The 11,254-nt window shown below is 32.0% G+C and overlaps 2 protein-coding genes across 2 annotated transcripts; both read left to right on the forward strand.

Annotated features, from left to right (window-relative positions):
* The first annotated feature begins 1,710 nt into the window (after positions 1 to 1,710).
* Positions 1,711 to 2,701, forward strand: LOC128033911 (14 kDa proline-rich protein DC2.15-like). The gene is made up of 4 exons (XM_052622410.1): positions 1,711 to 1,796; positions 1,851 to 1,911; positions 2,012 to 2,071; positions 2,150 to 2,701. Exons 1-4 carry the CDS (start codon positions 1,711 to 1,713, stop codon positions 2,543 to 2,545), a joined length of 603 nt encoding a protein of 200 aa, XP_052478370.1. The 3' UTR covers positions 2,546 to 2,701.
* Positions 2,702 to 7,124: 4,423 nt separating this feature from the next.
* Positions 7,125 to 10,611, forward strand: LOC105778305 (wall-associated receptor kinase-like 8). The gene is made up of 4 exons (XM_012601990.2): positions 7,125 to 7,832; positions 7,970 to 8,767; positions 8,854 to 9,039; positions 9,315 to 10,611. The coding sequence occupies exons 1-4, from the start codon at positions 7,130 to 7,132 to the stop codon at positions 10,517 to 10,519; spliced, it is 2,892 nt and encodes a 963-aa protein (XP_012457444.1). The 5' UTR covers positions 7,125 to 7,129; the 3' UTR covers positions 10,520 to 10,611.
* Positions 10,612 to 11,254: the final 643 nt, after the last annotated feature.

An 11,254-nucleotide genomic window follows, 5' to 3' on the forward strand; every position in this document is an offset into this window, starting at 1 on the left:
AATAATCTCATTTCAACATTAACCAACCAACTTCTTCTAAGCTTACAAGAATCCAAAGCCAAAGTCTTCTACCTCAAAAAGGACACTTCCTTATCACCTAATACATAGCATGGTCATCTAAGGCATATCAAGTAATCGAGTTTTCTCAAACTAGTTATAACTCATATAGAATCATGGCATAAGGTTAAACTAAGTGGTACTGCCATCAAAAGGTTTAAAAAAACAAAATCAACCTATGTACATGCCATAAATAAAATATCATAACCATTTACTAGCTAAAGTAATCAACTTTTGATGCAACTTTAAGGTCCCATCTCGAATCAACTATGCACGAGGAAATATAAAAATTTCATGTGCTAAATATACTTCTATGCCTAATGGTGCTCAAGACAATTTTATCAACCCTAAATATACCATTTATATCAAGGTAATATATATGTGCTGTTAGAAGTGAGTTATGTCCTCATACTGTTTTAAAATTTTTTATTAGACATGTTATCAAGTCTCAATATCACTTATTCATTTAACCAATTCAAATAAGTAATGACTTTCCCATTTTAATATCTCTTCTCAAATTTATCATTCTCTTTTCATTAGAACTTCTTACTTTAGGTTAATTATGTATCAACTTATCATAGCATGCCTTAAGTCATTAATGCCACATTTCATTCTAGTCACTAGCATCATGCATGTTTTACATTCTACAGTTTATAGCAATTACTTACTTTACCCATAGTAAACGACGGTGGAATCATATAGTCAGATCTCGGAATATGGGCAACCAACACATCAAATTCACCTAGTATAACAGCTGATCCAGGGACGAATTCAAAATTTTTTTTGGATGAAATTAACTTGTATTTTTTACAATAGTAAAAAATGTAATTTCATCATTTTAATAGTTTACATCTTTATAATTTTTAAAAGATTAAATCAAATTTTTATTATTTTTAGGGTGAGCCAAAGTACAATTTTACATTTACTAATTTAAACTTTTAAAAAATTTTAAAGACCTAAATGAAAAAAAATTCATTTTAGAGGGATCGGACTCCTGTCAACCCCCTAGCTACGCCACTGAGTTCGTCATAACACCTCCCCCCCCATTCACATGGAAAACTAGTGTATAAAATTAGCACCTTATCTAATCTCATCCACTCGGTGGCTACCGACGAAATAAAATTAAAACCTTAGCTAATTAAATTAACAAGAGTTTTTAATTTGTATATTGAAATACAAAAAAAATTATAATGATTTATTTGGCTCTTCAACTTAATTTTTTTTATTTTAGTCTCTATTTAATTTTTTGTCTCTTTTAATACTTAAATTTGCATTGTTTATTAAATCACTCCAAAATGAATAAAAAAATTAACATTTGTTAACTTTACTGATGTGGCATCCACATTAGGGGTGAGCAAAATTCGATTCGATTCGAAAAATTCGAAAAAAATTTCGAATTGCGAATTATTCGAATCGAGTTAATCGAATCAATTCGAATTTTTTTCGAATTTCGAGTTCGAGTCGAGTTGAATTTTCGAATTCGAATAATTCGAATAAAAACTATATTTTTTATTTTTAAATTACAATACATATATTTTTTATTTTTAAAAGTTAAAAGCTAAAACACAGTGCATTTAAAACAAAACCAGTAAACCACTTCCAAAATCCCTAACTAAGCCCGTGCCCTCCCTCCCCCCTTTTTATCCCAATTCGATGACCTCCACCGGACCACCACCACCAATCCACCTCCACCTCCGGTCCTCCACGGCTGAAGGCTCCACCCAATTCCAGAATCAGATGTTAGAGGCTTAGAGCAGTGCTTCTACATCGTCTTCTACCTTTGAATTTCAAAGGTATGTTAAGTTTTATTCTTTTCCTTACACTGTATTTATATACGGTCAAGGTCTTCAATGGGTTTCTGCCTTTCTGGACTTTCTTCCTTGCAGTTGCAGTACTTTGATTTGAGCTCTGAGCATCTTCATTCTTTCTAAAGCAACTGATTTGAGCCGTACAGGTAACATTCAAACTTCCCTCTTTCAACCGTATTAATTCTTCAAAATCAACTGATTTGGCGGTTTGTAAGTTGTCACTATTATGCTTATATTTTGGAAGAACATGGAACATTACAATGGGGATATTCATTTAAAGTTAGGCTCAGGCAGATCCACAAATTATTGATCCAAACCCAAACCCCAACACCCCCACCCTTACTCCATCCGCACGAGGCAGGTGCCCTAGAGATGCCCTCAAATTAGGTGTATGTGCCAATGTGCTTAACTTAGTCAATGTCACCGTTGGTTCACCTCCAGTGATGCCATGCTGTTCCCTTCTCAATGGCCTTGTCAACCTCGAAGCTGCTGCTTGCCTTTGCACTGCTATTAGAGCTAACATCTTAGGCATCAACCTTAACATCCATGTTTCTCTTAGCTTGCTCCTCAACGTTTGTTCAAGGAATGTTCCAACTGGGTTTCAATGCAAATTAAGTCATCACTTTTCCCTCCATTCTTTCTCAACTTCCTTATTGTTTGTGTGTTTGGTTTTTTTATAAAGTTATGATGTCATAATTTCATTGTTTTAGTTTGTATCATTGTTGCTTTAATTTCCTTGGGAGAATTGATACAGAATAATATTTTTCTTCAAAGTGTTTTTCTTTGAGTGTTTATTATATCTCTAAAGGACATGAAAAAGCTTGTATTATTCAATCCATTCTTCTTGATTCCTCGTCAAATTATTTATATGATGTCTACAGCTAGTTGTGGCAATGAATTTATAGATAAGTAAAGTTGGGAATTTTTTATTTTATTTTCATCCCGCAAAATATCTCCATCATTCTTATAATTTTCAAATCTGAAATGGAAACTCATTAGAAAATAGAAAGCACATTTTTTGAGTCTATGACTCAGGATTTGTTGAATAATATGTAAGCATTTGAAACGAAAAAAGACATTAGAAAAAAGCTTGCTGTTTCACTGCACCAAAAAGGCAATCATTCCTTCCACTTTCTTTTAAGTTTTAACATTTTCATTTCCACCCAATTCAATACATTAACGATGGTTATTTTTGTAATTTTACATGGCTTACCACCATATTTTATGGATCTAAATCACTTGGGCATTATGATTTTTTTTAATTTATATATAAATTAATACATGATTTTCTATTAAAAAATAAGTGATTTTTTTTTACAACATTTTTAAATCTGTTGGCTGTTGCTGTACCTTAACTCCTTCAATGCCATAAAGTTGTTTTTTATGCTCATCCTATCCTACCATGCTTTTGTATTGTATTATTATGCTCTTAAAAAAATTTAAGTTTGATTTATTAAGTTTGATTTTAAACCAATTTTTGGTCATGGTTACTGATTGCAACAAATGTTTACTTGTAGATGAGTGATCCAAAGCGAGAGGGTTCAACTCAAAGTTCACAAAATTCTTCCCCAAGTAGAGATGATCAAACAACAACCAAGGAAAATGTTCGAAAAAAGATTATTCCAAGGGCAGCTTGTTGGAACCATTTCACCAAATTTGTGACTGAAGAGGGGGAGAAGAGAGCAATGCATGTGATGTTACTTACACAATGGAATCAAGTTCGGGTTCTACAACGAATTTGAATAACCATTTGAAAGCATGCCTGAAAAGACCTCGAGGTAATACTTCTAATCCGAAGCAATCAGAATTAATATTTGTGAAGGTTAGCCAAGAAACAACATATTTATCAACTTGGGTGTTTGATAAAGATGCTGTTAGAAAAGCATTGGTTCGTATGATAATTATGGAATCATATTTCGACTCATGCTATTTACTTGGACTTTTACTTATGTTTTTTATTATAATCTTTTTGTATTATTTTTGTTGTTTATTTGGAATCATATTGTTTATTTGGGTTGATGATGTTGTGTTGCTTTTATTTATTCACTTATTTACTTCAATTTTTCTGTTGTATGATCATGTTTAAAATCTTTAAATAAAATTATTTTTGGAAAATTACATAAAATAAACAACACTAATTTTTTTTTAACTTTAACTCGAACAAATATATTCGATTCGATTCGATTCGAATTCTATCTCACTCGATTCGATAAAACATCAAATAAAGTTAGGATGATAAAATGAGATTCGAAAATTTGATTAACTTGAAAATTTTTGATTCGATACGATTCGATCGAATGCTCACCCCTAATCCACATAGCAATCCATATGTATTTATAATTAAAAATATATATTTATAATTTTTTAATATATTTTATTTTTAAAATTTAAAAAAAATTAATTAATTATTGACATATCATCAATAAAATTAATAAATATTAACTTTTACATTCACATTTAGAATCCGATAAAATTCTTTTAAGCACCATTAACTATAGAAGTATGCTTAGCACATGGAAATTTTATAGTTCCAGGTGGAGATAGTTGATTCGAGATGGGGACTTCAAAGTTGCATCAGAGGTGAAGCCAACCTTTTGAAGGTATACCTGTAATTGATAAAATCCTCGTGCACGTAGAATCTTAATTGCTACTGCTTGTTTCATTGTTATTTTATTTTTGTTTCATTGTCATTTTAGTATTATATTACTATTATTTTATTATTTAGATATTATATAATTTTTTATTTTTAATTTTGTTATTATTTTAGAAGTATTTATTTGTTAAGATGCAACTATTTTAATATTAATTAAGTATAATTTTTAATTTATAAAAATATTTATTTTAATATTTTTAATGTATTATATTTTATATAAAATAACCTAAAAATTTAATATTAACCAATAAATTTAATATTTTAATTTAAGTTGGATCTGAATAGAATATTTTATTATTATTTTTCGAATTGATGGTTGCAGTGGTAAACAGTTTTAATATTATGTTTGTATTATCCAATTTTTTTAATACTAGTAGGTAAATAGAGGTCAAGGACAAAGGTCTTTGATTTGATCCGCAGATCTTGCCTCTCTTTCTATCTTTGATAAATTTCTTTAGGATCCCATTTTCATTGAGTCCCGTTGACTCTCGCTTTATGTGTACGTACTACTTTAATTTCTATAATACGTGATGAGTGGAATCAAACAGCCACGATTAGATTTTATTAACATATTCTTTTATAATTTCAATTATAAGTAAAGTTTAGAAGAGAGCATAGAAGAAAGAGGTCTTGAAAATCTTAACAATACTGATTTAAATTAGACGATGATAAATTCAGTCAATGATCAACATATAACAATGAGTATATGTTAAATATTAAAGAGAGAATAACCCAACAAATAGACATTAAAAAATTAGATAAAACGCATATGATGTTTATTTTTCTTATTATTTTATTAGTAATCATATTATCAACTACATTTTTAGACTAACATATTACATATGATGATTTGATTTTAACTTTTATTACTTGTTTACAAATCAATTTTATCATCTTGATAATATTTTTTAGAATTATAAATTATGTAACTGTGCAATTACAATTTGTATTACTAAACATGACCTAGGGAATTACAATGTAATTACACTTTGTCAACCAAACACGTCTAAGGAATTGCAATTTTTTATAATTACAATTTCATTCAATTACTTTGTTGCCCAAGCAAACCCTGTAATTACAAGAGAGTGTAATTACTACTTTACTTTACTTTAATTTAAGGCTATGCCATCCTAAGGTGCTGCTAAATGAAATGGAAGGATCTTATCAACGTCCATGAATGATAAATCATAGATCGAACTAACTGTCGAATCGGAAAAATTGGGTACTATCATATTGCTTTGTTTCGGCTAAGTTCACGAGTTGGAGATAAGTGGACTCGAACTGCTAACATCCGCCAAAGGGTAAATCACTGCCTCTCAGGCCCTCGATTGATTCTACCATAGAGGCCAAAGATAGACAATAACTCCCCCCCTGAACACAGCTTACAATTTTCATCGTACTATTCTCTTCAAAGAGCAACTCTTCTCAAAATCTCTCAAAAGATGCTGAGTTGGAATCCCATTCTAACTAAGGAGTCTTATGGTTCAGGAGGATCCTGCTACAGGAAAACCAGGAACGGGGGAGAGCTTTCCCCCCTCCGACTCTTTGGTCTTAAGAATGCTGGTTTTAAAAATGGGTGATTACCCTTCTCCATACCTTACTGCCTAACCTGAGAGCGGACAACTAATCTCTAATAATTATACTTCCATTCAATTACTTTGTACTATCCAAATAGATCCTTATAAAACTTCTAAAAGACTCACTATCATAAATATGAAATAGCTTATATTAAAATAAGTCTAAAATCTATCGCTTTTAGGCACCTATAAAATAGTGACACATCCTCAATTTTAAATCCATGCAAATGTTATTATACAATTATGCATATTTAGTGACTTTTCTAATTTAATTTAATTTTAATTAAATTATTTATATAATTATTTAAAAATCACATTGAAGCGAAAAAATACAAGCAAATTAATCTGGAAAGCTCAAATGAATAATTAAAATTGAAAAATTGATAAAATGCATAAGCAAAAATTGAAAGAAAAACTAATTACTAAAAATAAAATTAAGAAAAACTGAAATAAAAGAGTATAAGCAAAAGATTGAAAATGGAAATCATAACATTGATTGTGTTATCAAACTTTTGGTATTTGATTAAATAACTCAGTTGAAGATTGTAAAAACCTTATAAAATAAGCAAAAGACCATTAGAATCTTTTCTTTCTCCAATGACAAACCAAAACGTGTTGGAGTTAATGGTTGCCCCCCACTGGTAAACAATTTTAATACTAGATAGCATGTTTGTATTATCCAATTTTTTTAATACCGGTAGGTAAACAAAGGTCAAGGACAAGGGTCTTTGCTAAATTTCTTTCAGATCCCACTTTCTTTGAGTCTCATTGCCTCTCTCTGTATGTGTACATACCTATATTACGCGACGGGCCTAGAAATTTCTTTCCAACTTTATCCTATTACATCTTAATTAATGACTTAAATGTTCAAGTTTGGTGGGCTGAATATTTTATGACGAGCATGCATTTCATCTTCCAATAAAAAATTGAAAAGCTTTCATGCCGTCTCACACTTGCACATGATTCTCTAATATCCATACATATAGAGGCTATTAACGGCTTCTTCACTAACGTCAAAGAACTTAACAATCCAAATGGGTTTCCACTTAAGGTTTTACTTCATACTCCTCATTTTCCTCTTCTGCCCAACGTTACAGGCAGCAGAACCTCAACAAGCTAATTGCGGAGAAGAAGTATGTGGAAACATCACAATTCCATCCCCATTTGGAATCCATAGCACCTGCTATACTCTTCCTTTTTTTAGAGTAACTTGCAAACAGATCCACAATCAGAAAAAGCCTTTCATAAGAATAAATGGCCTCGATCTGGAGGTACTCGGTTCCTTTTTTGAAGACACCATTCTTATAAAAAATCCAGTAACTTACGTTAACTGTGATCATAAAAACGAGGTTGCTAGTGCCAGAGTCGATCTAACAGGCACTCCATTCTTCTTCTCAAGCGACTACAACAATTTCGCGTCTGTAGGCTGCGGAAATTTGGTCACCATTTTCCGTAATGAAGCTGATGCCTTCGGTGGCTGCGTTCAAACAATATGTGGCGACGGCGCTTCAGAATCTGGCTGCTCTAATACAATTTCTGGAAATTTCACTTCCACTATCGTAAACATGACAGCGATGTATCCTATTGGTAAGGATGACAGAAAGAGATGCTCATCTGCTGTCATTTTTAGCAGGCTTTATTTCCGTGAAGCTTATCCTTTACCCATTGGCATCAATATTGAAACCACTCATGTTCCCACAACGCTCAGCTGGAATTCCAGCTATTGTGGTGATGCAGGTCGGTATCAGTCACTCGCTGTCACTTTTTCAGTTAATTATATAGTTTTTTATTTCATTCAAAGACTGCAGGTACATTACTCAGATTTTAATTGGTGTTAACTTGGTGCAATTTACTCATTTTTTGCTAACCCGCAGGATGCGCACCAAGACCCGGACCTATCAGCTTCATCGGTGAAAAGTCTTGTGGGAATGTTTCGTTTCAATACCCATTTGAAATAATCGACCAAGAGTATCCCAATGGCTGGTTTAGAGTAATCTGCAAAAAAACATCTAATGGGCGGACCACGCCATTCTTAAACATAAATGGCGTCAATCTTCGAATACTCGACTTCTCATTTTTGTATGGCAACGTTGTGGTGAACCATTCCATAACTTATTTCAATTGTCGCAAAAACAGTAACAATGGGATGAGTCTCAACCTAACGGGCACCCCCTTTTACTACTCAGATTTTGACAACATATTCTGGTCTTCAGGTTGTGGTAATTTGGCCACTGTTTTCGACAGCGAAACAGGTAATCTTGTAGGCGGGTGTTTGCAGCCAAGTTGTAGAATCAGTAATGAGACTTCCTCTGTTACTGGCTGCTCTTTTAATATTCCGCATGGTCTCACTTCTTTCTCTGCAAACTTGAGTGGTAGAGTTGATTCTAGCAATTATAGCCGAAAAAGATCTTGCGGATTTGCTTCCTTGGTAAAATCAGACTTGTATTTTGATTTGACCTTAGAGTCGAATGATTTTGATGTAAATAATTGGACGTATGTTCCAACATCACTGCAATGGAGCACACCCATATCTGGATCGTGCCATTTGAGACAAGATCTAAACACTACTTGTAGTTCCGATCGTGAATATTGTTGGCAACGTTTGAGCTCTACTCATCTATGCGTTTGCAACAAGCGCTTTGGCCTCGGTGATATTTCAACGTATTGCAAAGGTACAAATTAACACTTCTTTTTCAATAATCTGTATTACATTTTATTTACATAAATATAACCTTTTCTATTCCTTTGATAAATTAAGGAGAGAATTGTGGAATCTATGTTTGGTGTCACATGCTTTGTTTAAATACTCCTGGCAACTATTGTTCGGCACGGGACTGCCCGCCTGAATATAAATACAATAGTACGGGAGTTAGGTGTGAGCCCGATGAGAATATTTCACAAGCGCCGCCAAAAAATACTCGGAGCTTGACCATGATTATTATAGGTACGTGTTGAATTCACTCTTTCTTTTCTACAAATGGAAGCATTAAGGTTTATCAATGTATGAGTCTTTAGTTTTCGTATTGTAACATTCATTTACTCATTATATACTTAAAAGTTTAGTGTCAAAACAACGTGATGTTGTAATGAATATTATCCCATAGTATACAAAAGACCGTCGCTAAATATAAAACAAATTTGTGCCAAGTCTAATAAATAAAAAACCTTTATTGAAGTATCTCTATGGTTGATAAAACTATGTTTCTTATATGTATATAGGTTGCAGCACTACTATCGGGACAATATTTCTGCTACTTGGATTATGGAAAATGTACGAAGTGGTGAAAAGAAGAAGAAACATCTTGCTGAAGCAGAAATATTTCAAAAGGAATGGAGGTTTGTTACTGCAACAACATTTGTCTAGAAATACAAGTTATTTTGAAACAATAAAAATGTTTACTTCAAAGGAGATAGAAAAAGCCACGGATTACTATAATGAGAATCGAATCCTTGGTCAAGGAGGCCAAGGAACTGTTTACAAAGGAATGTTAACGGATGGAAGCATTGTGGCCGTTAAGAAGTCTAAAATGGAAAAAGGAAAGAAATTTGGTGAAAAGAAGGTCGAACAGTTCATCAATGAGGTGATCATTTTATCTCAAATTAACCATAGGAATGTGGTTAAGCTTTTAGGATGTTGTTTAGAGGCTGAAACTCCTTTGTTGGTTTATGAGTTCATTCCAAATGGAACACTTTATGATCTCATTCATGGCCAAAATGAAGAACTTCCATTGACATCGGAAATGCGTTTACGGATTGCCACTGAAATTGCCAATGCTTTGTTCTATTTGCATTCAGCTGCATCTGTTTCTATTTATCACCGAGATGTTAAATCAAGCAACATACTTTTGGATGATAAATACAAGGCAAAAGTGTCGGACTTTGGAACTTCGAGATCAATTGCACTTGAACAAACTCATTTAACAACTCGAGTACAAGGAACATTTGGTTACATGGATCCAGAGTACTTTCGGTCAAATCAATTTACAGAGAAGAGTGATGTTTATAGTTTTGGGGTTGTCCTTGTTGAGCTTTTAACTGGAGAAAAACCCGTCTCCTCAAAACAATCTGATGAAGAGAGAAGCTTGGTATCTCTTTTTCTTCTATCAATGCAGGAGAATTCGTTATCTGATATTCTCGATTCAAAGGTAGCAAATGATGGCCCAGAAAAAGAGATTATAGCAGTGGCTAAATTAGCAAAAAGATGCTTGAACCTTAATGGAAAGAAAAGACCTACCATGAAACAAGTAGCAATGGAGTTAGAGTTGATTAAAGCATCAGAAGAAGGTAATGCTATTGAAGAAAGTGGTGATGAAGAATCTGACATTGATGACATGATTGAATCTTGGGACATCAATCCTTCTTGTTCAATATCTAGGTCAGTTACAACCCACAGCGTAATTTTATCATTAAATGAATCAATTTAGTTTCCAACACTCTAGAAACGTTTTTACTTTGTTGTGTACTCTCTATGTAATATATCTTCACGTTTGGTTCAGATCACTCTTCTTTTAAATAACTTATTCTTTATGTTTTTTTCTTTCTTATTGAAGCTTTTAAAATTAGGCACGGATATCATCCCTTTTTATGTTTTTCAACTTAAATCATCAAGACATGATGTTTTATTTGTTCCTCTAATTTTATAAAACTAATCATTTTAATTCTCAAAAGTTTATCTTTTAACATAATAACTTTTCCATCTATTTAAAGTAAAAAAATGAAAAATTAAAATAATTTGTTTTAAGTTAAAAGTATGAAGTACATAATTATGTTAATGATTAATTAGCTTATATTTTCACATCACTATACAAACTACTTCTCCTCTCCAATCTTTAAACTCATCAAATACTCGATCTTTCCCTTGTAATTTGTTATTAAAATAATATTATCAAAACAAAAACTTGATTTTATTATTAAAACTGGACATCCAAAATATCCATCCCACTTCATGCCAAATTGAAAAACTTAAAGTAAATTAAATTTAAAATTAATTTTAATTTGATAAAGCCAAAAATTAAGCAAAATATAATTTAACTTTAGACCAAAAAAATCAATCCAGCCCTATTTTAATTTCAAGTTTAGAATTAAATTAATAACAAACTATTTTTTTAAATAATCACTCATGAAAATGGTAATTCTCAGCCCAATGAAATTTTTGAAGT

Source organism: Gossypium raimondii, chromosome 10 (assembly GCF_025698545.1).
Source record: "Gossypium raimondii isolate GPD5lz chromosome 10, ASM2569854v1, whole genome shotgun sequence".
Lineage (NCBI taxonomy): Eukaryota > Viridiplantae > Streptophyta > Magnoliopsida > Malvales > Malvaceae > Gossypium > Gossypium raimondii.

Coding starts and splice junctions, on each gene's coding strand:
- LOC128033911 (XM_052622410.1), top strand. CDS start 1,711: ATGACCTCCACCGGACCACCACCACCAATCCACCTCCACCTCCGGTCC. Junction 1,912..2,011: donor ACGGTCAAGGTCTTCAATGG/GTTTCTGCCTTT, acceptor TGAGCCGTACAG/GTAACATTCAAACTTCCCTC. Junction 2,072..2,149: donor CAAAATCAACTGATTTGGCG/GTTTGTAAGTTG, acceptor ATTTAAAGTTAG/GCTCAGGCAGATCCACAAAT.
- LOC105778305 (XM_012601990.2), top strand. CDS start 7,130: ATGGGTTTCCACTTAAGGTTTTACTTCATACTCCTCATTTTCCTCTTC. Junction 8,768..8,853: donor TATTTCAACGTATTGCAAAG/GTACAAATTAAC, acceptor TGATAAATTAAG/GAGAGAATTGTGGAATCTAT. Junction 9,040..9,314: donor CTTGACCATGATTATTATAG/GTACGTGTTGAA, acceptor ATATGTATATAG/GTTGCAGCACTACTATCGGG.